Raw genomic sequence first — 27,807 nt, 5'->3', positions numbered from 1 at the left:
CTCTTCTGAATCCTGATAGCCCATGTCCTGTTTCTGTCACCAAATTACAAAACAATACTAGGGAGGAAAGACTCCAAGTTATTGCAGATAATGCTCTACATATTTGCATCCTCTTAAATCAATCTGGTCATGTGGTTATTTTTGGTCATGTTTTTAAGGTGATACTTAAGACTACAGCTATGAATGATCAGGCACAAGTTTAAAAACCAAGCCAATATGCAAAAATACTCATTTGTTCATCAAATATTAAATGTCCACTGGAAGGTAGTGCTGAGCACTTGGTAAACAGTGGTGTGAATGGATGTGGTCCTTATACTTTCTATTTCTCTGGCCTATACTGACATTTATAGGTTTAAATGGTTTCTTTTATCAGAGGTGAAAAGTTGTTTTATGTTGAACCCGTAATGCAACTACATTCTGATGACGGTTAAAAACTCAAGGCAAGGATATAAAACATTCTCAAGTATGAGGTAGTGAGTATATCAGAAAACCAGGATGTTGACTATGCTACTAACTATTCTTTCAAAGAGAGTAAGTACTGTGTCCTTTTATTCTAGATGTGAGACATCAAAAGTAATTAGTACTATTAATTAATATTACTAATATGACATTGAAAATCAAGGCTCAGTGGAGCCAGAAACTACAAAATAAGCTGAATACCAGAAAGAATTCCACATAAAACCCCAAGTACTTCTGTCCCAGGGAAGCACCGTTTTTCATAAGGACTTAATAATGTTGAGGTCATTTTGATTTTGTTTTCTACTATTAGGAAGGCCTTTCTGCAACTGGAAAAGCATGTAAATATGAATTGTGACCCAAGAGAAAAAACAAAACAAAAACAACTCAGGTGAAGTTTTTAATTCAAAGATACATCAAATTTGTAGTTAAAAAATATTTTGACAGGTTTATGTTTGACTTTGAAAAGCAACACCACTTTTGTGTACTGAAAAATAAAACTTCTTTAAATTTGACTTGTTGGTCCCATACTTCATCCACTGATGTATTTGTTGCTATTTACAAGTAAAAATGTAACTTTGTGATTCCTTTGCTTAATCCTAGTCTTCTAATATATGTATGAACCTGAATAACATGCATATTTTAATTTTTAAGGCAGATGGTAAACTTTCCTAAAGGTCTTGAGAGATTAAAATCTTGTCATGGGGCAAACACTGTTTCACAAAATGTAATACTTCATTTTTTAAGGTTGGGGTAAAGAGAACTTGAGCAACTAAACAGCATACTACATAGGCAATGTCTGTTGCCTAAAATGCTATGATTATGTTCTCTGCCTTTCCATTAAGACAGGATGGCTACAATGGGAAACCGGAACTGGTATAAAGCCTGAAAATAAAATGTTGTAAACCCAAATTCCAGAGCATTTTAGTAAGCATAGCATCTGTAAAGCATTTTAGAAAAAGTACCAATTGCCAAGCCACATCTTTGCAACAGTTCCAAACAAGAAAGGTTCTTCTCTCATAAGACTCTGAATTCCATGATGTAACCAGGGTGAAGAGCTTTAGACCAATTTAAACATTGCAAACTGCACTTCTGTTAATACTGTTTTTCTCTCAAAGCAAGATCGTGCTGGCATTTCCAGTGTCTGGAAGCACAAATGCTATTAATCATCTTCATTCTTTGCATTACCAGGAAGTTCCTCTTTATCTTGTTCTGAAGGATGAACAAAAGCTTGAACTGTACGTTTCAGAAGGTAAACTGCAGCATGAAGACCACCTATGTTCACCCAGACAGTGTGTACCTTCTGCCATACATGTCCCATTCCAGATAATGCCTATGTACACACAAAAGGCATAAAAGTAATTAGCTTCAGTGACCTACCTGTTTCTAGACCAACCATATGTCTTAGCTGTCAGTAAAACACTGGAGGAAGGGAACAATAAATCCTGCTCATACTAATATCCCTAGGTCTATTTGAAAAGATCCAAAAGTTGCCACTGGCTGTGGTTTAGTTTTGTTTGTTTTTTGGAGAGTGGATGGGAAGAGAAGGATGGGGAGGGAAAAACATCAATTGGTTGCCTCCCTCATGAGCCCCGACTGGGTTGGGAACCAAACCCGACACCCTTTGGTGTGCAGGATGACACCAGCCACTGAATCGCACCGGCCAGGGTCAGGCTATTTTTGAGTTACTATACAGCACCTTGGTAAAGCATTTCTTGTCCTGAGTAAGTAGTGCAGCTCGGCCTGTCCCTGGTCTGCAGACACGGCTCATCTCCCATAGGCAAGCTGGGTAAAGGTTCCAGTTTCTTTTCTTGGAGCCCATCCTATAAAAGAATGTCCAATGAGTCAGACACTTGCAAAAAGTACCTGGGACTAAGTGAGAAGTTATTAAGAACTCATTACAATAAGAAAATCCTGAGGTATGAAAAATAGTTGCCACTTCGAAGCCAGAGCTTTGCCCCATTGTATGTGAATAAAATTGAATGATCAAATTGTATAGAATTTTGAATCGGATAAATCAGTTACAGAAAAATACTGAGAACTCTTAAGTATATAAACTGTCCTCTTAATGAGCAGTCAAATTCTAGAAACCAAATCAGTGCTTATAACTTATACTGAGAAATAGAACCAAGTTTTCCTTAACCTTTCTGTGTTAAGTATGTAATTCAACCAAGGACTAGAAAGAAGGTGAACCTCCGGTGATGGTCAGGATTAAAATGTGATACATTTCTCAGTTTTCAGATGGGTGAATCCATCTTGTTATAATGCTTGAGTAAAAAATTGCTCTGCTGAGTCTGCCAAAAAGAATTAAATATTTGTAACAAATTCAAAATACAACAAGTTTAGAAGACGTGGGTACTAGCATAACAAGTGCAAGTAAAACTCATTTTTTAAACTAAATCCCACCTTTTTCCAAATGGCATGTCTGTTACAATAATATCCACAGAACCAGTTCTCAATGGCAGATTGCAGACATCCCATTGAATAGCATCTATAGGCAAGCCCCAGGATGGTTTGCTGTGTGGACAAAGGAAAGGAGCTTCAACTTATTCTGAAGCATGAAATTTAAAATTTTTTCTGAAGAGGCTGCTATAATGTACAAAATGCTACTGAAATATCAATTGATATTGACAGTATCAAACTATTTTAAAAGTAGAAATAAAGTGCATAGTTATAAGAATCAAATCTATAAGAATGACAGTTTTTTAAATGGTGAGGATTGGCTTTCAAAAGATTACATCAGCTTCATTTATGATTTAAGAAAGGATTACAAGGAAAAGATTGCAGCACAATTGCAATAGACAACTTTGAAACTTGAGATAGTAAATTATGTAAGTAAAATAAGACATAAAATAGACACTGGATCAACACTAAAGAGGAAAAAGATGAGGTGACACAGCTAAAGGATAAAGTTTGGTAAATCTACATAGTAATAATGAGACTTAAAAACAGATATATAAAATTAATATAGAGGTACTTTAAGATTAAAAAACAAATATATATACTATGTTATTAAACAAGAAGTAAAGTTAAGATAGAGGACAGGCCCTGGCCAGGTAGTTCAATTGGTTAGAGTGTCGTCCCAATACACCAAGGTTGTGGGTTTTTTGATCCCTTTACAGGGCACATACAAGAATCAACGAATGAATGTGTAGATTAGTGAAACAAGTTGATGTTTCTCTCCCTCTCTCTAAAATAAATTTTTTAAAAAAAGATGACAGAACACAGTAATAAAAACATGATTTAAATCCCATTGAGGCAAAGCTACTGGTTTGAGAAATAAGATACAACAGGTAATAATACACAGGCTAAGAATTAAAGGCAAATCAAATATAAGCAGAAATGAAGTGTTATACTACTGATATTTAATAAAGAATATAAGAAAAAATGCAGTGAAGGCGATCACTATATAATGGGAGGGTGGGGGCAAGTAAAGAGTTTTACAATCTCAAGCACGAACACACAAAGTGAAGGTGCAGAGGGTCTGAAAAACAATATTCAGAAAATCATGTTTTAAAATGTCTTGGGTTTCTAAAAAAAAAAGCCTGGTCATGTACTAAGTCTCAAGAAAATCTCATATGAAACAAAATACACCATAAAAATTCATCACAATATAAATTAACAAAAATAAATTGAAACCATCCTTGCTACTCAAAGTAGAGCCACAGACCAGCAGCATTAACATCATCCAGAAGCTTGCTAAGAAATACAGACTCCTAGGTCCCATTCTAAACCTACTGAATCAGAATCTGTATGTTGTTAATAGGGTCCCAGGTGATTCATAGGCACATTCAAGTTTTTGTTTTTTTGGTTAATCCTTACCTGAGAATATTTTTTCCATTGATTTTTTGGGGGGGGGGGGGGCGGGCATCAACATGAAACAGAGACATCAATTAGTTGCCTCCCTCTCAACCCCGACGGGGCCAGGGATCAAACTGGCAACCCAGGCACATGCCCTTGACCAGAATCTTAACCCAAGACCCTAGGGTCCATGGGCTGACACTCTATATCCAGGGCAGCACATTAAAGTTTGAAAAGCACCATCCTAAACAACTAATCAGAGAGACAAACAACTAACGATGTAGAAAGTAAGCAAAATAGAGAATTGTCAGAATCTAAAATATGGTTATCAACAGGAGTACTTTCCATAAAGTTAAGCTCTAATAATAAAACTTTCATCATCAAAAAGATATCTACAGCTTATGACTTAAGATTTTAGATAAATTTTAAAACCTCAATAGGAGCCCTGGCCGGTTTGGCTCAGCGGTTAGAGCATCGGCCTGTGGACCAGAGAGTCCCAGGTTCGGTTCCCGCTAAGGGCACATACCTCTTGCAGTTGGTCCCCGGCCCCAGTTGGGGTTGTGTGGGTGGCAACCAGTCGATGTGTCTCTTACATTGATGTCTCTCTCTCTCTTCCTCCCTCCCTCCCTCCCTCCCTCCCTCTCTGTCTAAAGATAGATGCAAAAATGTCCTCATGAGGATAAAAAAAAAAATAGGAGATAGGAATAAAAACAAGGCATCAAGCATAAAACCACAGAACAGCACTGGTGATTATAATCAAAAGGGAAAACAAAATTAGCAAAGAGGATAATCTATACAGACATAAAACAGTAACAGGTATACCACATAGAAATAATGAATATTTGCATAAATTGAATGTATATTTTTAAAAATCTGATGTCTACTTACAAATATAAACCTCATACAAAGGGTTATGAGGGTAGGTGTTTCTAGATCTGTTAAGGCCAACCATGGCTTATAAAGTACTCAGGATGTAGAGCACCTGTTACGACCTAATGAATCTACTGACCACTACCAACTCCTGCCACTTTATAAGAAAATGAAGGAGACTAGCAGTGGAAACCAGAGGAGGCCTCTGGTAAGAAATTGTAGACTAAGTAACATTTCAACCAATTCTTCCCAAAGACAGTTAAAGACTTTGGTAGAATGGTGAAAGGCTGGTCCAGATGGTGTGCAATTTGTTGTAGGATAGGGCTTAATACCATGATGACATATCTCTCAGATGAAAAACAAAACTTCCCAAAGGTTAGTAGACTTCCAATGCACAGATATAAAAAAGATACAGTTAAAGGACTTAGAATATTTTATTTAGATGGAGGAAGAGGGAGATTTGGTCAGTCATCATGTGACAGAGATAAAATTTTTCTTTATGGACCCAAGTGGGAAGAAAAACCCCAAATCTGTAAGAGGTTTGGAAAGATTCAGTTCACTAAAAGATACGACTTACTGTGCAAAGATGGAATCAACAGCCTGACTCAGAGATAAGAGTCATTAGAGGTGTTCACACAAGCTGGAAGGACAATGGTTAAGATTTCCTATAGGATATTTAGGAACCATGGGGATGGCTTTCAGGTCTCTTGAAAAAGATTTTCTTAAAGTGCCAACTAATAAAGGAAAGGGTAAATAAATTATAGTATTTCTATAGAATGGAATATGCAATCATTAAAAATAGACTCTAGCCCTGGCCAGTTTGGCTCAGCGGTTAGAGCATAGGCCTGCGGTCCGGAGAGACCCGGGTTCGGTTCCCGCTAAGGGCATGTACCTTGGTTGCAATTTGTCCCCAACCCTGGTTGGTTGTGCGGATGGCGGCCACTCGATGTGTCCCTTTCACATAGATGTTTCTCTCTGTATCTCTCTCCCTCCCACTCTATCTGAACAAAAAATGGAAAAATATCCTCAGGTGAGGATTTAAAAAAAAAGACTCGTATTATACAATATTCTTTAAGTGGGGAAAAAAACAGGACAGAAATAAAAATAGTTGCATTAGGGTAGGGAAGTTACAGTTAAAAGTTTTTAAAAAATATAAATCATTTGCCCTGGCCGGTTTGGCTCAGTGGTTAGAGCGTCGGCCTGAGGTCCAGAGAGACCCGGGTTCAGTTCCCGCTAAGGGCGCGTTTGTCCCGGGCCCTGGTTGGTCGTGCGGGTGGCAGCCACTTGATGTGTCCCTTTCACGTTGATGTTTCTCTTTCTCTCTCTCTTCCTTCCCCACCCACTCTATTTGAACAAAAAATGGAAAAATGTCCTCGGGTGAGGATAAAAATATATATAAAAATCATTTTTATATATATAAATCATTTTCACCCTGGTCAGTATGGCTAGTGGTTAGAGTGTCCACCTGCAGATAGAAGAGTTGAGAGTTTGCCCTGGCCGGTTTGGCTCAGCGGTTAGAGCGTCGGCCTGCGGTCCGGAGAGACCCGGGTTCGGTTCCCGCTAAGGGCGCGTACCTCGGTTGCAGTTTGTCCCCGGCCCTGGTCGGTTGTGCGGGTGGCAGCCACTCGATGTGTTCCTTTCACATCGATGTTTCTCTCTCTCTCTCTGTTCCTCTCTCTCCCCCCCACTCAACCTAAACAAAAAATGGAAAAATGTCCTCGGGTGAGGATTAAAAAAAAAAAAAAAAAAAAAAAAAGAAGAGTTGAGAGTTCGATTCCTGTCAAGGGCACGTACCATGGTAGCAGGTTCAATCCCCAGCCCTTGTTAGGGTTGTATGGGAGGCAACTAATTGATGTTTCTCTCTCTCCCCTTCCTCCCACTCTATCTGAAAAAAATCAATGGAAAAATATCCTTGGGTGAGGATTTAAAAAAATTTTTTTTTCAATAATCTTTTAAAATTTGCCCTGGCCGGGTAGCTTAGTTGGTTAGAGATTCATCCCAATAAGCCAAGGTAGTGGGTTTGATCCCCAGTCAGGGCACATACAAGAATCAACCAATGAATGCATAAATAAGTGGAACAACAAATCAATGTTTCTTTCTCCCTTACTCTCTGTCTCTAAAATCAATCAATCAATCAATCAAAATAACCTTTAAAATTTAAATGAAGTCTCAATATGTTCATTTTGGTTAAATGATGTCACAATGCACTGGGAGTATTAATCATAAAGTCAAAAGTCTAAAAGATGCTACAAAAACTTAAAAACTTTTACCCTTCTTTGCCCTGGCCAGTGTGGCTCAGTTGGTTGGAGCATCGTCCTATATACTGAAAGGTTGTGGGTTCAATTCCTGGTTGGGGTACACATGGAAGGCAACCAATTGATATTCTCTCACATCAATGTCTGTCTGTCTCTCTCTCCCCCCTACTACCCCACTCTCTAAAATTCAATAAGCATATCCTCCGGTGAGGATTTAAAAAAATTTTTTTTACCCTTCTTTAATTTGGCTCTTGGTCAGTAAAGATGAGATGTTATTTGCTGCTCTATTCACAGCCAATGGATTATTATCACCAGCAACATGAAAACAGTTACACCATTCAGTAGCCCCCTAAAAGACAAGAGTATATATTGAAACAGAAGCAGCAAACTGCAAAAAATGGTTAAAGAAAAAATAATTTCAATCAATTATCAGTAAACAAGACATCCAATCCAACAGTTCAGTACTTTTCTGAAGTGGCAAAACACTGCATGTTATCAAGTTTGCTATTTCCCCTGCTTGAAATACCTTTCTTTCCCTGCTTGCTGAACTCCTACTTATCTTTTAAGACCTAGCTGTGTGACATAAACCCTGACCCTCCAAGCTGCCTCATTTGCCCCTCCCCAAAGCACTTTGTACATATTTCTGTAACTGCAGTTGTTCTCTTTTTAATTATTTCTATATCTATCTGACTCTCAATGAATCTGGGAACTCAGGTCTGGTATTTTATTTAATCTCTCACCCAGCAGTATCTGGTACACTATAGTAGGCAATACAGACCTTAAATACAAATGTAGTTTGAAAAAACAACCAAAAATTAAACCAACCTATATTCTTTTGTGATTATGGGATTTTACATAATCTAATACATTGGAATATTTGAGAATTTCAAAATAAAATGTAATCTCCATTGTATAGGCTTTTGAATAGTAACCACCATATCCCTGAAATGATTTTATAATTTTAAGTAAACATGTCAGCAGAATGTAAATATCTCACTGTTACATATCATTCATGGAATGAGGTAACATACTACACTAGGCCTGAACAATGTTCTATGCAGATTAACAGGTTTCTGACATGAAGGCAAAGAAAGTTCTGCCCTCTGTTTAGGGATAAGTAACAAACACTTCTTCCTTTGTAAACAGTAATACACCCTCAGCCACAAACAGTGCTTCACAGCTTTTTCTTTTGCCCAGACACTTGAGGGCAATGTAGAGGTGTGATGTACAGTGGGTGTGGAAGAGACCTAGAGAGTGTGATAAAAGCCTCTTAGGTGATTCTGATTCCCCAACATTCATTGTTTTTCTTTATATTTCCAGACTCTAAAAGAGATGGGTTTTGTAGTACTTCCAAGTTTTAAGGGGAGTATTCTAAATCAAGTATTTTATACTTTATACACACACACACACACACACACACACACACACACACACACACACACCCCTTGTCAATTCTATTGATAATTTTATTTATTTTGATCATATATCAGTTTAGGTTTTTCAATATTTACACCCTCATGTCTACCTTTACATGGAAATGACTTAAACTTTTTAAGATCTTTTTTTATTGGGGGGGAGGGGTCTTTTCTGGACTTTCTGGTTCTGTTGTCTATTTTTTGACATGTAGTAACCTTCTCTGCTATTTCATAGACACATCATGGTTTAATGATGAAAAACACTCTGCTGCTTTGTTCCCAGAATTATTGAGAACAACTAACTGAATTTTTTCTGTGTGGGTAGATCTCTTTAGCCAGAGTAAATTTTTCTAGCCAAAACGAGCAGAAAACAGTAGTCATCTAGACTACTATGATTTCCTTCTAGAATTTTGAATCCCAGATGACAGATGTCATTGTCTAACTGCAGTCTGGATTACTATTCCCTTTGTGGGTTGCTTTGGACTTGCTCATCTGTTTCGTTTCTGCCCACTCAAAGAATCTATGGCAGCGATTTTCAACCTTTTCATCTCACAGCACACAAAAACTGATTACTAAAATTGTGCGGCACACTAAATAATGTATTTTTTGTTGATCTGCCCCCCCCCAAAAAAGGGTATAGATTTGACTGCTTTCCTAAAAATAATAATAATAATGATGATGATGATGATGATAGTAATTAGCTACCCTTTTTGCTCCAAAGTGACTTTAAAAAAAAAAAAATCAAGTGTCTATACTTTCATATAAGGATTTCTGCTACCAAGAATTAACCAATCAGCCTGGCCAGTTTGGCCCAGCAGTTAGAGTCGGCCTGTGGACCGGAGAGTCCCGGGTTCATTTCCCGCAAGGGCACGTACCTTGGTTGCAGTTTGTCCCCAGTCCTGGTTGGGGTCGTGTGGGTGGCAGCCACTCAGTGGGTCTCTCTCACACTGATGTTTCTCTCTCTCTCTTCCTTCCTCTTTCCCTCCAACTCTATCTGAAGATAAATGCAAAAATGTCCTCGGGTGAGGATTAAAAAAATAATAATAATTAACCAATCAGACGCAACCTTATTATGCGATATGACCAATAAGATGCAACTCCATCAGTGACCTATGTATTTATGGTTCACACCAGGCGGCTATTGTGTTGGCTGTTGTCATTTTTTTATTTGACAATTTAAGGGAAAAGAGATCAGTGTCCTATACTAAATAGTCAGGTATTGCATGTTTTAAAAATTCTGTGGCACCTCAGTTGAAAATCACTGAACTATGGTATCTCCCATTGGCTTTAGGTGTCCTCTATGTAAGAACTTACTATATTTCACAAATTTAAGCCATTTTACTGGGAGTGCCCTCTTCCAAATTATTTATAAAAATATACATGATATTGATTCAAAACTCTCCTGTTAAATGCTCTCCATTTAGAAAATGCCTTTCCATTTCTTCCTTTGCTTTAGGCAATTTTTGAGTCCTCGCAATGTCACAGTAATTTTGAAAACTACTTAAGAACATTTGGTATATAACCTTGTTAGACTTCCTTAAACAAAAATCTGCCAGCTGGTGTGGCACAGTGGTTGAGCGTTGACCCATGCATCAAGAGGTCACTGGTTCAATTCCAGGTCAGGACACGCCCAGGTTGTGGGCCCAATCCCCAGTGGGGGGCATGCAGGAGGCAGCCAATTGATGTTCTCTCTCATCAATGTTTCTATCTTTCTCTCCCTCCCTTCCTATCTCTATCAAAATCCATAAAGAAAAACAATTTTTAAAAAAATCTAAATATCGTCCATGGGTTTCCCCTTTTTACAACTATACTTACTCTAAAAACCCAAGAGGATTAAGAAACATAGTCACTTTAAATGCCTTCCTCCAGTTTATGCTTATGCCTTCAATTATCTTTTCCATTCAAGTTTACCTGCTTGTCTATCATAGAAAAGGGACTCATCAGTATGTAATTCTTAACTTCCTCTGTAACCACTAAATAAATATAATTCATAATCTACCTAGTTCTTGGCTATTTGTACAAAACTTTTACACAAAAGTTCCAGCTTTACTAGAGTAATTCTTTCAAAACTCTTGGGTCCATTGACCCAACGTTGGTGATTTCATTTTGTCTAATGTGCTAATTGATTCTAGAACATTTTGGATGTAATATATTTGCTTATTAAAAGCTAAAGAAAAGTTATTACCTCTATTGGTATTGCCCCTGTTCCACACATTGGATCAACTATTATGTCAGTAGGTTGAGGAGCACAGAGCCTAGAGAAAAGAAAACAGCTTATATGTGAAGAGACTTCAGCCAACAGCTGAGGCTTCCATAGTGACTATTTCTGAAGCTATAAAATTAAGGACCTGTTATATTAGCATGAAGAAGCACCAATCAATATTCATTTAAAAAACCAATGTGTAATTACATGTTGACTATATCCTAGTGGTTAAAAAAAAAAAAAAAAGCATTATATGTAACTTAAAGTACTCTTTTACTAAATCCCATTAAATTTCAAAAGCAACTTAGTTTCCAGGTCTTTTAATATACATGTATGCCTTCTAGAAAACACATGTTATTTTGCATATAAACCTGTATTGTTACATTAAAAAATATATATAAATGTTTCAAGAAAACGTGTATAAGTCGACTGACAATTAGACATTTTCAGTATTCCTTTCCTTATGAATTACCTTGCTATAAAAATATTTGCTTTACTATGTGTACTTATTAGTACAGTAATTCCTCACTTGATGTGATCGATAGATTCTGCAACTTTAAGCAAAATGACATACGTATAATGGAACTAATTTTACCACAAGCTAATGAATATAAACAAGAGTTACGTTCCTACAGCATCTCTGTCATCTCATCAATGCTACAAGGAAACAATGTTATTTGAGGACCTGCTGTATTTGCCAGGTATGGCTTTAACTCTTTGCATGCATCATCTCATTTAATCCCTTTAATAGCCCTATGAGGTAGGTCACTATTATTATTCTCATTTTACAGATAAGCTGATATAAAACCTGTCCAGAGACACAAAACTAATAGGTAATAGAATATGGATTAGAGACAGTACTGGTAGTGGCTTAAATGTTACCCTCTCTATGAAGCACTCCCTTCTCAGACAGGTCATTAGGCTTCTCCTTTTGTCCTGCTGATCTTTTCACATTCTATTATGGTATTTATTACATGTAATTATTTCTCTCTCTCACAAGACTTGAGATTCTTGAGGATGACACTGGATTCTTAGTTTAATAACTGTCCAGCTCCTTGTTCCTGCCCCTCAACACATGGCAACAGAATTGTTGGCAACCCCGTTGGCAGTAAGCAACCCTGTACTCCCAGCCACTGCTGCCAGGGTCCAGGTGAACACTTGACCAAGACTATGTCAATCAGATTCCCTCTTCCAAGAACTGGGATAAAGAAGTAGAAGCCCTGGGCAATTTGGAGCTGGTCATTGGAAATTGGAAATATATAAATTTAGATGAGGGGCAGCCATTTGCACATATGAGCAGAGAGAAGAGCCCAGAAACTCCCAGGAGAAACAAAAGTGACTATACAGGTTTAAACAGTAGTTTTCCAAGGTGTGGTTCCTACCCTTGAAACATGGCTTTCCATTTTTCTGTGGATCCCCCAAGATTTCTCAGTGTTTTTTAAATAACTGCTCTTCTTATACCATCATCATTTTATTTTATCTTAAACTAGCTTACTTAGGTTTCTAATAGTTGCACCCAAAATAACTATTCATATCCCTGGCTCCTACACCATAATGCCTGGCAGTAGATAATAAATGTTTGTTAAATGAATGAAGACAATCAAATGTTCCCAATTTTCTACTATTGTCATTGAATTGATAGGTTCTAACTGTGTTGAACTGTGACTCCATGGATAAGCAGGTAAAAGAGGACTGACTACCAGAATATGCCAGACTGTATATAGCAGTATTTTGCATATGTTTCTTCATTTACTCCTCACTAGTAATCTTTAAGTCTCATAGCAAATCCATTTTGCACTCTAGAAAACAGAAACCTAGAGAAGACAGTTTGTTTGAGTGGTGGAAAGAAGCACCCAATATAAAAGGGAACAGGGAAAAGGAGAAAGCAAACTAGGTCTTGCATTTGGAAAAGTGGAAAATTCCAGGATGATTCCTGGGTTGCAGTGATTATAAAATTTAAAAATATAAGTAAAAGCTCTCGGTGTTCATTTACACATTAGACATTTTTTAAAAATCTCTTCTTTCATCTGCTTCACTGGCAGAAATGAAATAAAGTAAAATTTGCTCTATTTCCCAATATACAGTATATTCTTTCTAAACAGAAATGTCACAACCTCATTCAAGAGGTAGATGAAAACTATCGTTCCCATTTTAAAATCAAGAAAACTGAGACAGTAATTATGTGATATTTTCAGGATCATAAAGAATCAATACTGGATACAAGGGAAAAGAACAGATCATTAGCTTTTTATCCTATTCTTTATCTACTAAATTCCAACACAGTATCTCACAAGAAATTAAAGTGCTTTGAAGAGAAACTTGAAACCAAGTTGTCACTTTAAGCTATACGGTAAACCCATTCTCATACCTGAGCATCCCATAGGCAAGAGTAGATCTAAGAGTTGTAGGTCCAAAATGTGTGATATTTCTTCGGTGTAGACTCTCTTCTGTTAATGCAATGCCCACAATGATTTCATTATCGTGGATATTCAAAAGCACCTAAAATCAAACAAGATAAAATAAAATAGTTTTAGAATTGTTTAAACTGCACTTATCACTAGAATTTTTTTAATTCAGGGTTTATTAATTTTTTTAAACTTTATTATTGAGGTATACTTTATACACAGTGAAGTACACAAATCTTATGTAGCATATTTTACCTATATATACACTGTAACTGCCACTTCGATAAAGATACAATACTTCTAGCACAACAGAAGGCTCCACTTTGCCCTTGCCAGTAATTCATCTGACCACTTCCACATGTTAATTTTATCTTGTTTTGAACCTTCATATAAATGAAATCATTTAGTACATATAACTTTTAAATGTTAACATCTATTTTATTCTTTTATTTACTGTATTTGTAAGTTAGTTATAATCATATTTCCCTTGAATTTTTATAATATATATTTTGAAGGTTTATGGGTTTCTTAATATACATATCTTTATGTATTTTTTTATGTAAAATTTTTTTTTAACTCCTCACCCGAGGATATTTTTCCATTTATCTTCAGATAGAGTGGGAGGGAGGGAGGGGGAAAGAGAGAGAAACATCGATGTGTGAGAGACACACTGATTGGTTGCCTCCTGCACGACCTCTAATCAGGGCTGGGGACCAAACTGCAACCGAGGTACATGCCCTTAACCAGAATAGAACCTGCACCTCTTTGGTCCACAGGCCGATGCTCCAACAGCTGAGCCAAACCAGCCAGGGCTAAAATTTTGACTTTTAACCAATTGTTAACACATTTGCTTTATCACCTATTATTTTTTTTATTTTTTAAAACTTGACTCGCCCTGGCCGGTTTAGCTCAGCGGTTAGAGCATCGGCCTGCAGTCCAGAGAGACCCGGGTTCGGTTCCCGCTAAGGGCACGTACCTTGGTTGCAGTTTGTCCCTGGCCCTGATTCGTCATGCGGGTGGCAGCCACTCGATGTGTCTCTTTCACGTCGATGTTTCTCTCTCTCTCTCTCCCTCCCACTCTATCTGATCAAAAAATGGAAAAATGTCCTCAGGTGAGGATTAAAAAAAACAAAACAAAACAAAACAAAAACTTGACTCAATGTGAAATGTTTTCAGTCCTAGTTATAGTTTTTCTAACACAAATTAAATATAAACTATCCAATATATATGTTCTCCAATATTTTATCTAAAATTTCCTCATCATGACCTCAGCAGCAACAGCAGCTGACACTTATCTAGCTATATATACTTTACATTCATCATCTCATTTCATATTCACACCTTCTGAGCCTAGTATTATTACCCTCCTTTTTTTTGTGGTTAATCCTCACCCAAGGATATTTTTTCCATTGAGTTTTTAGAGTAGAAAGGGGGCAGCTAAAGACAGAGACAGACAGAAACATTGATGTGTCTCACATTGATCAGATGCCTTCCGCACATGTCCCAACTGGAAACTGGGATGGAACCGCAACCCAAGTATGCACTCTTGACCAGGAATCGAACCTGAGACCCTTCAGTGTTCGACCAATGCTCCAACCACTGAGCATACTGGCCAGAGCAGTACCCCCCTTTTATAGACGAGGAAATTGAGGCACAAAGATGTCAGCTTACTTGTCCAAAGTCACACAGTTTATAAATTGGGATCTGAACCCAGGTAGAATGGCTCCAGTATCTGTCCTCTGAGCCCCGTTGCTAACTTTTGGACATTATTGTTCTAGTTAGCCTATTCATTCTCATAACAATTGTTATAAGAAAAAAAGGAATGGGGAAATGTTCTTCTCATTTAATATGCAATAAAATAAAAAGTTAAGAGAGAATAAGTGGCTTGCCCCAGATTTAAGTGTCCCAAAAGCAACAGAAAATGACTTCTTGGTAAAAACATTAGCTACTAGGGACCTCTTAAACTGTCAGAGATTTAAAAACAATTTAGTATAGTCCACATGTGAATCACCCATGTAGTAGAAAATTGAGACTAAGGAGAGAAATCATGCTAAAACGAGGTTATCTGGGTTTGAGAATGTAGCAGAAATTAAGACAGGAGAGCTGGTTCTAGAATGAGTATTAGCAATGATGTCCTGATATTAGGAGGTCGAGGTTTGTTTTAAAAATATACTCCATGGCCCTGGCTAGTTTGGCTCAGTGGTTACAACATCGGCCCAAAGATCAATGAGTCATGGGTTCGATTCCAGTCAAGGGCACATACCTCAGCTGTGGTTCGGCCCTGGCCCTGGCCGGGTCATGTGGGAGGCAACCAGTCGATGTGGCTCTATCATATCAATGTTTCTCTGTCTCCTCCTCTCTATTTGATGATAAGTAGAAAAATATTCTCGGGTGACAAATAAAAATAATAATAATGTACTCCAAGGAGCATTTAGATCTTGTTCTCTAGCATACGTTATCAGTTGGGCTGAAATACAGTCTTATAAAAATTCTTTAGTCCTGGCCAGTGTGGTTCAGTTGGTTGGAGTGTCATTTATACACCAAACGGTGGTGGGTTTAATTCCTAGTCAGGGCACATACCCAAGTTGTGGGTTTGATCCCCAGCGGGGATGCATGCAGAGGCAACCAACTGGTTGCCTTTCTCTTTCTCTCTCCATTCCTCTCTCTAGAATCAATAAAGAAAAATATATATTTAAAAATAATTTCTCTTAAAAAAATACTTAGTTGAATTTTATAATCTGAAAGTCCATGTAATATTATAAAAAGTACCAGATTAGAAATTAGAAAACTCAAGTCTTAATAGTTCCCATCTATTGAGCACACAGTATATACCAGGTATTGCACCAAATACTTAACACATATTATCTCATTTTACCTTCAGTATATACACTTAGAGGTATATACTACTACTGGCTCTATTTGAAACACAGGCTCAGAGAGACTATCTTGTCCAAAATTACACAGTACAAAATCTAAATTTGGATCTAGATCTGTCTCCATGGCCCATGCTCTTGTTAGGCATACCCTATTAGCTATGTGTTCAGTTTAATTGTCCATAGATTGGGTTAGTCTGAAAATTCTACAAATCTATGATGGCCTTCTTGAATTGTCACAATCAGAGCCTGTACCTACCTCCACATCAAAGTTGGTCATGTCAGCCTTCCACTTAAAATAATCTTGAACAGCACCTCCAAAATCTCTTGCGGCCTCATTTGAAGAAAAGCAATGTTTCTCTCCTGCCCTGTTGCATGTGACTCTAAACTTGAGCACTTCGGGATCAGTCTCATCTTTGCAAGTTGCCAATTCATCACCTACTAATGTTGATATCTCTTCTTTGATGGCTGGGTTTTCATAGTAGTCTAAAATACATGAATCTAAAGCATTATCAGTCACCTCTTTTTTAACATCTCTCTCATCTCTTTTGTCTCCACATCCATTATCAATCTTCTCTTTACTTGAATTCTGATTTATCTTTTTGCGCTTTGTTTTTTTTTTCTTGAAACTGGTGTTAATTTTCCATACTTTTAAAGGGTCTGACCATGGAAGCTTCCCAGCCAATTCTTCTAAATCCTTTAGGACTTCTTCCTATAAGGGACAGAGAATGAAATCCATTCATTTCTTACCCCTTTAATTGAACAAATAAACTCGTACTTTGCCTACAGATGATATTAATCGTTATGTTGAGGGTGGTAGGGATGCGAAATGAGTCAATAAAATAACGGTTGTAATTGAGGAAATAAAAATCACATTGAAAATTAAGAGATAAACAAATTAAGCCACTAAAGAATAATACAAGACAGAACTGGTAGATTGGAAGTTGGGCTTCAAGATTAAAATGTAAACAACAAGAAACTACTAACAGTGGTTACCCTCCAGGGAGAGGAAGTGGGTGGATGAAAGACAAGGAGGGAGGGCAACTTCTCTCTCTTTCACTGACTACCTTTTGAACTTTGTGCTGTATGTAGATATTAACTATTTTTTAAAGTAGTATTTTTAAAAGAAAAAAATCTTAAGCAGTTAAAATGTACCTAGAGTCTTTTTAAAAAGTAAATCTAATTGTGCCCCTCCCTTGCTTAGAGTCCATCAATAGCTTCCCAATACACATTTAAAAAAAAAAAATCCAAATTCCTGCCCTGGCTGGTTTGGCTCAGTGGTTGGAAAGTTGGCCCACAGACCAGAGGGTCTCAGGTTCAATTCCTGGTCAGGGGCACATGCCTGGGTTGCAGGTTCAATACCTAGCCCCATTCAGGGCACATTTGGGAGGCAACCAATTGATGTGTCTCTCACATCGATGTCTCTCTCTCTCTCTCCTTCCTTTCCATTCTCTCTGAAGATCAATGGAAAAAATATCCTCAGGTGAGGATTAACAACAACAACAAAAAATCTAAATTCCTTAAAAAGCCCAACATAATATAACTCCTGCATACTTCTCATACATCACTTCAGGATCATTCTTTCCCTCACTTCCTCTGCCTGGAAGACACTTGGTTCATACAGTCTCTTTGCATTGCTGGCTCCCTTCTCATTACTTAATAGCAATTTAAAAGGCATATCCTCTGAGAGACCTGCTTTACTTATAGCAATCCTTTCAAATCATTCTATTTTATTTTCTTTACAGAGCTTAGCATTACCTAAAGTTACTAGGTTTATGTATTGTTCACCATCAAGGCTCCTCCCAGAAGATAAGTACAGGGTAGGAAGGACTTTACCTGTTGTGACCTATACACCATACCCCTAGAAAAATGCCTGGCACACAAAAGGTACTCAATAAACAACTGATGAATAAATGTTAAAATGGGTGGTACAGAGCCATGCTGTCCAATTCAGCAGCCATCAGCCACATGTAACTATTGATATTTAAATGATTTAAATTTAAAAACTCAGTTTTATCAGTCTCATTAGCCATATTTCACACACTGGTGGCCAGTGGCTACCATGTTGGACAGCGCAGAAACAGAACATTTTCATTGCAAAGCTCTTCTGCAGAATGCTGGCAGAGAGTACATGTTACTGAAGATCAAAGCAGAATGAAATCAGTGATGGCTAATGGAACTAAGACTTGAAATAGAAGTGAGTGAAGGCTTTGATACTACTTGAAACCTCATAAAATAATGGTAAATTTCAGGTTTAGCAAATCCAAATTCTATTTACAAACAATTTTCCTATAAAGGGCAACATGGTGGAATGACACTGGTACAGCCCTTCTTTCTTCAGAAACCATGCTAAAAGAAAAAAACAACAGAAATACCAACTCTATCTTTTTTTTAATTATCCTCACCCAAGGACACTTTTGCATTTATCTTCAGATAGAGCAGGAGGGAGAGAGGGAGAGAAACATTGACGTGAGAGAGACACATCGACTGGTTGCCACCCCCATGACCCCAACCGGGGCCGGGGACAAACTGCAACGGAGGTATGTGTCCTTAGCGGGAACCGAACCTGGGACTCGCTGGTCCACGGGCCAACCCTCTAACTGCTGAGCCAAACTGGCCAGGGCTATCTTTTTTTAACCCTCATCTGAGGATATTTTTCCATTGATTTTCAGAAAGAGTGGGAGGGAGGGAGAGAAACATCAATGAGAGAGACACACACTAACTGGTTGCCTCCTGCACGAGCCCAATCAGGGTCGTTGATAGGAACCACAACTGAGGTAGGTGCCCTTGGCCAGACTCGAACCTGCGACTTTTTGGTCTGTGGGCTATAGCTCTAACCAGAGCAAAACTGGCCAAGGCCCAACTCTATCTTAATATAATCTGCATGCTATCCATAACCTTGAACCATAATATCAGAATTCTAACATAAGAATTTCCAAGTGCAGCAAAGGTCAAACAGGTGCAGGAAGACAGAGAGAAGAATGCCTGTAGATCTCAGATAAAGGGTAGAGCAATCTGCAAACTAGTAGCAAATAAACTCTGCTTTGGAACAGCAGGGAAGAACAATGTGCACTGTACTTCGTTTGTATCAAAAAGAAGCAAGGGCCCTGGCCGGTTTGGCTCAGCGGTTGGAGCGTCGGCCTGCGGTCCAGAGAGACGCGGGTTCGGTTCCCGCTAAGGGCACGTACCTCGGTTGCAGTTTGTCCCCGGCTCTGGTTGGGTCGTGCGGGTGGCAGCCACTCGATGTGTCCCTTTCACATCGATGTTTCTCTCTCTCTTCCTCTCTCTCCCTCCCACTCTATCTGAACAAAAAATGGAAAAAATGTCCTCGGGTGAGGATAAAAAAGAAGCAAGGGAGAGAAATGGAGGCTGAACAAGGAATCTCACAGACAATTTCTATTTGATGGACACAGTCCTATTGGTGAGGCAGAATTGGGGAGAGTACCCAAAGAGTAAATAACCCTGAAGCTGTTGATCTCTTTAGGCTAGGGAGAAGTAATGGTTAAAAGAACTCATTTAGACCTGGCCAGTGTGGCTGAGCGTCTGAGATTCGACCCATGCACCAAGAGATAGCCAGTTAGATTCCTGGTCAGGGCACATGCTCAGGTTGCAAGTTCAATCCCCAGAGCAGGGTGTTTGCAGGAGGCAGCCAATCAATATTGATGTTTCTCTCTCATTAATGTTTCTATCTCTCCCCCTTGCTCTAAACTCAATTAAAAATATATATATATTTTTTAAAGAACACATTTAATGGTATGGAAATTACATCTCAGTAAAGTTATTTAAAAAAAGAAGGAAGAACCCTGGCCAGTTTGGCTCAGCGGTTAGAGCATCAGCCTGTGGACCAGAGTCCTGGGTTCAGTTCCCACTAAGGGTTTGTACCTCGGCTGGGGTTATGTAGGTGGCAACCACTCATTGTGTCTCTCTCACACATTTGATGTTTCTCTTTCTCTCTCTCTCCCTCCCTCTCTCCCCCCTGCTCTATCTGAAGATAAATGCAAAAATGTCCTCAAGTGAGGACAAAAAAAAAAGGAAGAGAAGAAGAACTCATTCACCTACAACTCTTTATCAGAAGAAAATTCAGAGGGATTTCTTGCTGACCTGAAACAGTTCCTGGCTTTTCCGAGGAGAACCTCCTCTAAATAGGAGGTCCAAGAGGAACTCTCTCATTCAAAGATGAGCAATTATCAAAAGTTACCCGCACAATATTTACAGGAACCTTAAAAAAGGAAAAAGGAGGAAAAGAACAGGAAAAGAAATAGACAAAAAACTGACCGGAAAGACACGCCAAAGAGCAGCTGAAAGCTATAACCAAACATACTGAAATGGCATAAAAAAATGTAATGAGGATATACTTTTATAAAAATAACAGCTCAAGGCTGAGATAGAAAAGCAGAAAGATGAGGTGAGCCACCAGAGAAAGAAACAGGAACTTGTAGAGTTCAAAGAAAAAGAAATCACAGATGCTAGCCTTTAGAAAAATAGGCTATAAATTCTTGATATCATCTGACTACTTGAAAATACCTATTAAAATGCTTCAACTAACAGGCTTTTTATAAGACGGGAAAATATAATGCTACAAAGAATAAAATCGATGGTCAACAGAACAAAAGCTAGAAGCAAATGTTTAAAAGCAATGTTTTACTAGAGTATGTTGCAATGTAAGTCCACAAAGTGAAGGGCTTAACAATTTTTCATTGTCACACACAACAGAAGTTGCCCGTGCACAGATCTGAAAATCTACCTTAATGCTGCTCTTCTTTTGGAACTTCCACCAGCAACCTCTTTTATAGTTACTTACAAAGCAACTCTGAAAAGTTGGCTTACATACAACCATTCCATAATACCAAATTTGCCTCCAATTAAGAGATCAAAAACACCAAAATAATACAAACTCTAGATGGAAAAAAAAACACAGGAATTGATGAGAATATTAATAATGTCTAGAAAGTTAGAGACAAGAATGAAAAAAATTTTTTTTAAACTTATAGTTTTTTTAAATGTCTGTTAACATTTATTCATGGCTATTAAAATTCTGAAATACTTAGCAACAAAAATTTTCAGTAACCTGTCTATTATTTACTAGTTTCACAGAGATGATTCAGTTGGCAATGACTGTCAGAAGTCTGAAGGGTTACAAGACTAGTATTAAACGTTATATTTTTGGTTATTAAAATTTTTATCTATTTCGGTTTTAATTCTTTTAGGTCTGGTTGTATTTTTTCTAGGCTGTAGGTTCATACCACTTTGATTGGTTTTGTTTGTTTTTTTATAATCCTCACCTGAGGGTATGTTTCTTATTGATTTTTAGAGAGAGGAAGGGGTAGGGAGAGAGAGAAAGACAGACATCAATGAGAGAAACATACATCAGTTGCCTCCCATACAGGCCCCAAATGGGGATCAAACCCACAGCTTAGATATGTGCCCTGACCCGGAAATCAAACCTGCAACCTTTTGGTGTACAGGACTATGCTTGAATTGAGCCACCCAGCTAGGGCTGATAGGTATTTGAATGATGTTTTGGAAATCAATCTGTTGCCAATAAATAAAAATTAGAGAATTAAGCAGCATATCATAGTTTTTAAAAACAGGTTATTTCTCATATAGGCAATAAAACAAAAGTTTTCAAGCATTTGATTCTGGAAACTTGACCAAAAAGCTATGTGGAAAAATATTAAAGCCTTACTGAGATCTATTTTCAACCTTCAGCTTAGGCAGCATCTCAAAATTTACAAATCAGATGTTAAATACAAGTTGGAGACAAAGCTGTTGTCCTAACAACTGAAGGAGTATTTAGATATTACTTTGGCTTTATTTCAAAAAATGAAGTTAGAGAAAAAGCCAGGCAAAAGCAGAACAGTGAGGGAAAGTGTTATCTGTAGATGATACAAACCGTCACTTGCTCTTTGAATCGCAATTGGAAAGCAATTCTATCTTGAAACCATATATATCGGCAAAGCTAATCTAAGGTATCTATCTTTTGTAAGAAAGTCGAACAATTTGTTTTATTTCTTATAAATTTTGATGTTTTCAATATTGATTTTTAAATTTTCAGCCCTGGCCGGTTTGGCTTAGCGGTTAGAGCATTGGCCCACGGACTAAAGAGTTGTGGGTTCGATGCCGGTCAGGGCACGTACCTCGGCTGCGGTTCGTCCCCAGCCCTGGTTGGGGTCCTGCAGGAGGCAACCAGTCGATGTGTCTCTATCACATTGATGTTTCTCCCTCTCTCTCCCTCTCTCCCACTTTATCTGAAGATAAATAGAAAAATGTCCTCAAGTGAGGATTAAAAAAAACAACAACTTAATATTCTTTCATCTTTAAAAAAAAGGTATAATTAACACATAATATTTTAGTTTCAGGTGTACAATATAGTGATTCAATATTTGTATATATTATGAAATGATCATCACAGTAAGTCTAGTTAATATCTGTCACTGTACATAATTACAAAAATGTTTTTCCTGTGATGAGAACTTTTAAGATCTACTCTCTTAGCAACTTGCAAATATGCTATACAGGAGTATTTACAGTTACCATGCTTTATATTGCATCCCCATAATTTATTTATTTTATATCTGGAAGTATGTACCTTTTGTTCCCCTCCACTCATTTTGCCCATTCTCCACCCCCTATAATACTAATTTTTAAAAACAACTTTTGGGCACTGGCCAAATAACTCAGTTGGTTAGAGTATCATCCTGATACACCAAGGTTGATCCCTGGTCAGGGCACATACAAGAATCAACCAGTGAATGCATAAATAAGTGGAATGACAAACAGATGTTTCTCTCTCTCTTAAAAAATTTTAGAAACAACTTTTGGGATAAACTGTCAACAAATCTCTGGATTTTCTTGTAAAAGTTTCCCAGTATTATATATTATAAAAGCAGCAATATGCTAAATGACAGAATGTGAAAAGTAGAAATAATCTCTTTGGGGATGATGGCTGAAAATCCGTTACCCTGTTTAGTTGGGATAGCTTACCTTTGTTTCTTTGAACTGGTAATCTTTAAGCTCCTGAACAACCACAAATAGATTATCAACTGATCTCAGGCAATGAACCTGGTGAGAGGAAAAAAACGTTAGGAACAAATTTCTGAGAAAGCTTTTGAATCACACAAACTATTGACATTTAATAAAAATTATGTACAAAGACTTTAAAGCCTCCAATATAGAAGCCTCTTCTTATCTGTGGTTTTAGTTACCCATGGTCAACTATTGTCCAAAAAAACATGGAAAATTCTAGAAATAAAGAATTCTTAAGTTTTAAATTGCATGCTGTTGAACAGCTTGATGAAATCTCATGCTGTCCCACCCCAGACATAAATCATCCCTTTGTCTAGTGCATCCATGGTGTATATGCTAACCACTCAGTAGTCACTTAGTAAACATGTCATGGTACCACAGTGCTTATGTTCAAGTGACCATTATTTTACTTAAGAATGGTCCTAAAGTGCAAGAGTGGTGATATGCCCAAGAGAAGCTGTGAAGTGCTTCCTTTAAGTGAAAAGGTGAGCCCAGCCAGTGTGGCTCAGTGGATTGAGCGTCATTCCATGGACTGAGAGGTCCTGGTTGGATTCCCAGTCAAGGCACGTGGCAGGGTTGTGGGCTTGATCTCCAGTAGGGGGTGTGCAAGAGGCAGCTGATCGATGTTTCTTTCTCATCAATGTTTCTCTCTCTCTCTCCCTAAAAAATCAATAAAAATGTATTTTTTAAAAAAGGGTTAAAGTTCTCCACTTAATAAGGCAAGAAAAAACTGTATGCTGAGGTTGCTAAGAAATACAGCAAAAATCAACTTTATATTCATGAAATCACCTAATTCATAAATTAAACTTTACTGAATGCATAGAAAAAAACAGTATATATAAGGTTCTGGGGGTCTTGGAATGTGTCTCCATGGATTTGGGGTGGGAGTCTACTGTACCTATAATTTGTATTTAATTTTTTCTTCATTTCCCCAGTCTCCCATCTTTATGGTTATCTACCAATGTCTATTCATCTGGACAAAGGAAGGACAGATGGAAGAATAGAAGTTTAGTGTGTTATGTGTGCAACACAGGTTTGGGGAAAAAGGGAAAGATAAAGACAGTCAAGTAAGGCATTACCATATTTCCCTCATGGCTCTCTGGGGTGCACTGTATACTGCAGTGGTTAAGAGCATAGGGCTTGAACTCCAGCTCTATGATTACTAGCTGAACAACCCTAGGCAGATTACTTATTACTAAGCCTAATGACTAATGAGTATAATAACAATGCTTATCTTCACAAAGCTCCTGAGGTTATTAACTAAAATACTGGATGAAAAATACTTGCTTACCAAATTCATCCCACACATCATTGCGGGGAGGGGGGGTGTCTACTATATGCCAGACACTAAGAGCTTGGGAGACATTAAAAAAAAGACAACCCCTGTTCTTATGTTGCTTAAATAGTGATGAGATATAGCTTAGCTTTTTTATTCTAGTGGGATGGCAGTTTACTAACCTTCACTTCTCACCTACAGTGATTCCTAATTACTTTTTTTTTTTTTAGTATTTTTTGATACAGATTCAAAAAAAAACAAAACTCTCCTTTTATTCTTCACCCCCAAAGTCTAAATTTCAGCTAGATGCTGAAGTAAATAATTTCAAAGATGTGTAGCAGATACCCAGAATTTCTTCATGTGACAAAGAATTCTTCTGGTGAATTCATCTTCAGGAAATATTAGGATCACTTATAAAAATAAAACGAACCTACCAGTCAAATTTACAAATCAGTACCCAATACAAAAATACAATAGAAAATATCCATAAAATGACCTATTTAGAAAATATTTTAAATATTGCTTCATTCAAACCTGAGCTAGACTTTCCACTGAAATGTCAAAATATATCTTGCCCCGATCTTTGCTGATTTTGCACGATGACCTCAGTTTCTCTCTCACTTCATCTGCAGCTGTTTGCTCAAAACCAGTAGGTACAGTGGCTCCAATAGTGACTCGAAGATGCTCAGACTCACTTCTGGGGTCACTTTCTGTCACTTTTATAGACATCTGGTTCTCATGAAGGTTCACATGCAGAAGCTGGTTAGTGGCTTCTTGAACATCAGACATGTTGGCAGTGCTTCCAAGATCCTTGATAAAGTCTCTTCAAAAACAGTAAAGAAAAGAAAAAAAAATCTCCAAACATTATCACCTCTTGTTTCAACTATAAGTAAAAACAAAAGAACAAGGGAACACAACTGATATTGCCATACTCAGTTAACACACCTGAATCAGTCTTCACTAAAGATAAAAGGATTGAGTAACATGGGCACAGATGTAAAATACATTATTAAACAAGCAATACAGATACTATGGAAGAAAATGAGAAAGACAAACAGAATTTCCACAGCATGTGATGTTAGGTTTGGGATCATTTGTATTGATAATAGCCATTTCATAACTACAATAGTTAACAACCCCAAAACAGAGTCTACTAGAGCACATTCAAATACATTTCTGCATCTTGTCCTTTGTAAGCTAGCAGTTAAGAACATGGGGATTTGGAATTTCAGACATGGACTGAGTTCTTGCCCCCACCATTCATAGATTAAATGGCCTAAAACAAATTCTCCTATGCCTCAATTTCCTCATCTGCAAAATGAGGATTAAACAATACCTCTCTCCTAGAGTTGCTGGGAGACTTCGATGGGAACAGCATACTGCCAGGCCCATGACTGAAATTTGCTAATCGGGTATCTATCTTCCTTCCGTGAAGGAGACAGTGATTCATGGGTTTAAAAATGATAAAATGAAAATGTACTGACTACAAATATTTGAATGCCTAATACTGGCCAGGCTCTGGGATCATGGCTGGGCATCAAGAGAGATCTGTGAAATATCCGAAATAGCAAGCCAAATATCTAGTACCTGCACATGGGTGGGGGTGGGGTTAGAGAGGTGGGACGTGGGGATCAATAGCTCTCACCAGATTTTCAAAGGTTTTTCGACCTAAAACAACTTAAGTAGGCACCGAGTACCTACACTGTCCTTGTTCTGTAATCCAGGACAAAGGACAGTTTCTAACACTAATAAGTCTATTCCTGCCCTGAAGGCGCTCACAATCACTGTGCGTAATACCTCCAGCTTCTAAATAAGGAGGCTGAAGCCCGTAAATGGACGTATCCTGCCCGAGGTCAGAGAGCCAATTAGTGGCGCAGGCTGGAATGAAAACCTGGTCTCCCGACACCCACCCGCAGGGTCCTCGTCACAGGACTCCCGGGAGGCGGTAAAGGCCAGGGGGAGGCAGCGAGAAGGATTCCACAATGACACCAGGCCGAGGTCCAGCCCAGCACCAGCGAGTATCAAAATGAAGGTCGCCCGTCCCTCCCAAGGGTTAGCGGTCCACACGCAGCCACTCCCATTCACCGCCCGGTTACCGGCCAGTGGCGCAGACCCTTCCGCCTCCAGCACGCCGCCGACGCAGCGCGCTCAGGTCACGCAGCCGGAAGCCGCCTCGACAGCCCCGGAAACGGAAGTCAGGCGGCGCTGTCACAGCGGCTCGGAGCTAGGGCCCGGCCCCGGCACAAGGTCGTGGAGAGAACATGCGCATAAGGGTGTGGGCTCAGTGGCGTCTAGTGTCTAGTATCCGCTCTTATTGGGGACATTATCCTCCACGCTGAACCTGTAGAATCCTGTAGAGTCGCTGGCGTGGCCGCCTGTCATGCAATGGCTAGCATTTATAGAGGACTAATGTCCGTGCCAAGCACTGAGTAAGCGCTTCACATGCGTCATTTCATTTGTTCCAACAACGGCTTGATGTGGCCCCTGCTGTTCCCACACACTTATTCGTGGTTTTGTTTTCCATGGTTTCACTTACCTGGGTGAACCCTGGTCTGATAATAATATATAGAAAAATCCAGAAATAATAAGTTTTTTCTCGTCTTTATTGATGTTAGAGAGAGAGAAACTTAAATGAGAGAGAACATTGATTGGTCACCTCCTGCATGCCCCCCACTGTGGATGGGGCCCACACCTGGGCATGTGTCCTGACCCGGAATCCAACCTGAGACCTCTTGGTGCATGGGTCAACGCTCAACCATTCAGTCACACAGGCCACACAGGCCGGGGGAAATAATAAATAAGTTTTAAGTTGCAGGCTGTTCTGAGTAGCATGATGAAATCTTGTGCTGCCTGCCCTGACTTATTTTCCCAGGATAGAAATCATTCCTTTGTCCAAGGTATCTACACTGTACATACAGTAAGTACAATAAAACATTTTGAGAGAGACCACATTCACATCACTTTTATTACAGTATATTGTTATAATTGTTATATTTTATTGTTGCTCACTGTTAATCACTTACTGTGTCTTATTCAAAAGTTAAATCTTATCATAGGTACATATACATAGAAAAATACATTATATAGGATTCGGTGTTGTCTGTGGTGTCAGGCAAATATTGGGGTCTTGGAACATATCCCCCCTGGAAAAGGGGGGAACTACTGTATTGCCTTCACTATTTTTACCCAATTGCACTATTGTTTACTTACTATATTTTTAAAATATA

At 38.4% G+C, this 27,807-nt stretch overlaps 1 protein-coding gene across 7 annotated transcripts; it reads right to left on the bottom strand.

The window, feature by feature from the left end:
- Positions 1 to 862: 862 nt before the first annotated feature.
- Positions 863 to 26,732, bottom strand: THUMPD3 (THUMP domain containing 3). Of its 7 annotated transcripts, none has more exons than XM_036266489.1 (10): positions 25,276 to 25,387; positions 23,263 to 23,340; positions 21,023 to 21,174; positions 16,538 to 16,990; positions 13,369 to 13,499; positions 10,983 to 11,052; positions 7,616 to 7,731; positions 2,863 to 2,973; positions 2,156 to 2,279; positions 863 to 1,789 (listed from the first exon to the last, which is right to left on the bottom strand). In XM_036266489.1, exons 3-10 carry the CDS (start codon positions 21,113 to 21,115, stop codon positions 1,619 to 1,621), a joined length of 1,269 nt encoding a protein of 422 aa, XP_036122382.1. In that variant the 5' UTR covers positions 21,116 to 21,174; positions 23,263 to 23,340; positions 25,276 to 25,387; the 3' UTR covers positions 863 to 1,618. The 7 variants fall into 7 exon arrangements, 6 of the variants coding, with proteins under 6 accessions (XP_036122382.1, XP_036122383.1, XP_036122376.1 ...); XM_036266490.1 differs by lacking the exon at positions 25,276 to 25,387 and adding an exon at positions 25,115 to 25,133; XM_036266483.1 differs by lacking the exon at positions 21,023 to 21,174 and adding an exon at positions 26,677 to 26,732 and having other exon boundaries at positions 865 to 1,789; positions 25,115 to 25,403.
- Between the last annotated feature and the right edge of the window lie 1,075 nt (positions 26,733 to 27,807).

The sequence above is a fragment of the Molossus molossus genome, unplaced genomic scaffold (genome assembly GCF_014108415.1).
Source record: "Molossus molossus isolate mMolMol1 unplaced genomic scaffold, mMolMol1.p scaffold_m16_p_18, whole genome shotgun sequence".
Lineage (NCBI taxonomy): Eukaryota > Metazoa > Chordata > Mammalia > Chiroptera > Molossidae > Molossus > Molossus molossus.
Note: the sequence above shows the minus strand (reverse complement) of the source record. Positions and strands in the feature narration are given on the sequence as shown.

Bases quoted from the DNA above. Each gene is read 5' to 3' on its own strand.
- THUMPD3 (XM_036266483.1), bottom strand. From the start codon at position 25,369: ATGTCTGATGTTCAAGAAGCCACTAACCAGCTTCTGCATGTGAACCTT. The intron at 11,053-13,368 runs GTATGAGAATGG...TCTTTTCTCTAG, and splicing joins CTTGCCTATGGGATGCTCAG to GCTCTGTGCTCCTCAACCTA. The intron at 1,790-2,155 runs GTGCTGTATAGT...GTGTGTACATAG, and splicing joins ACAAGAAATGCTTTACCAAG to GCATTATCTGGAATGGGACA.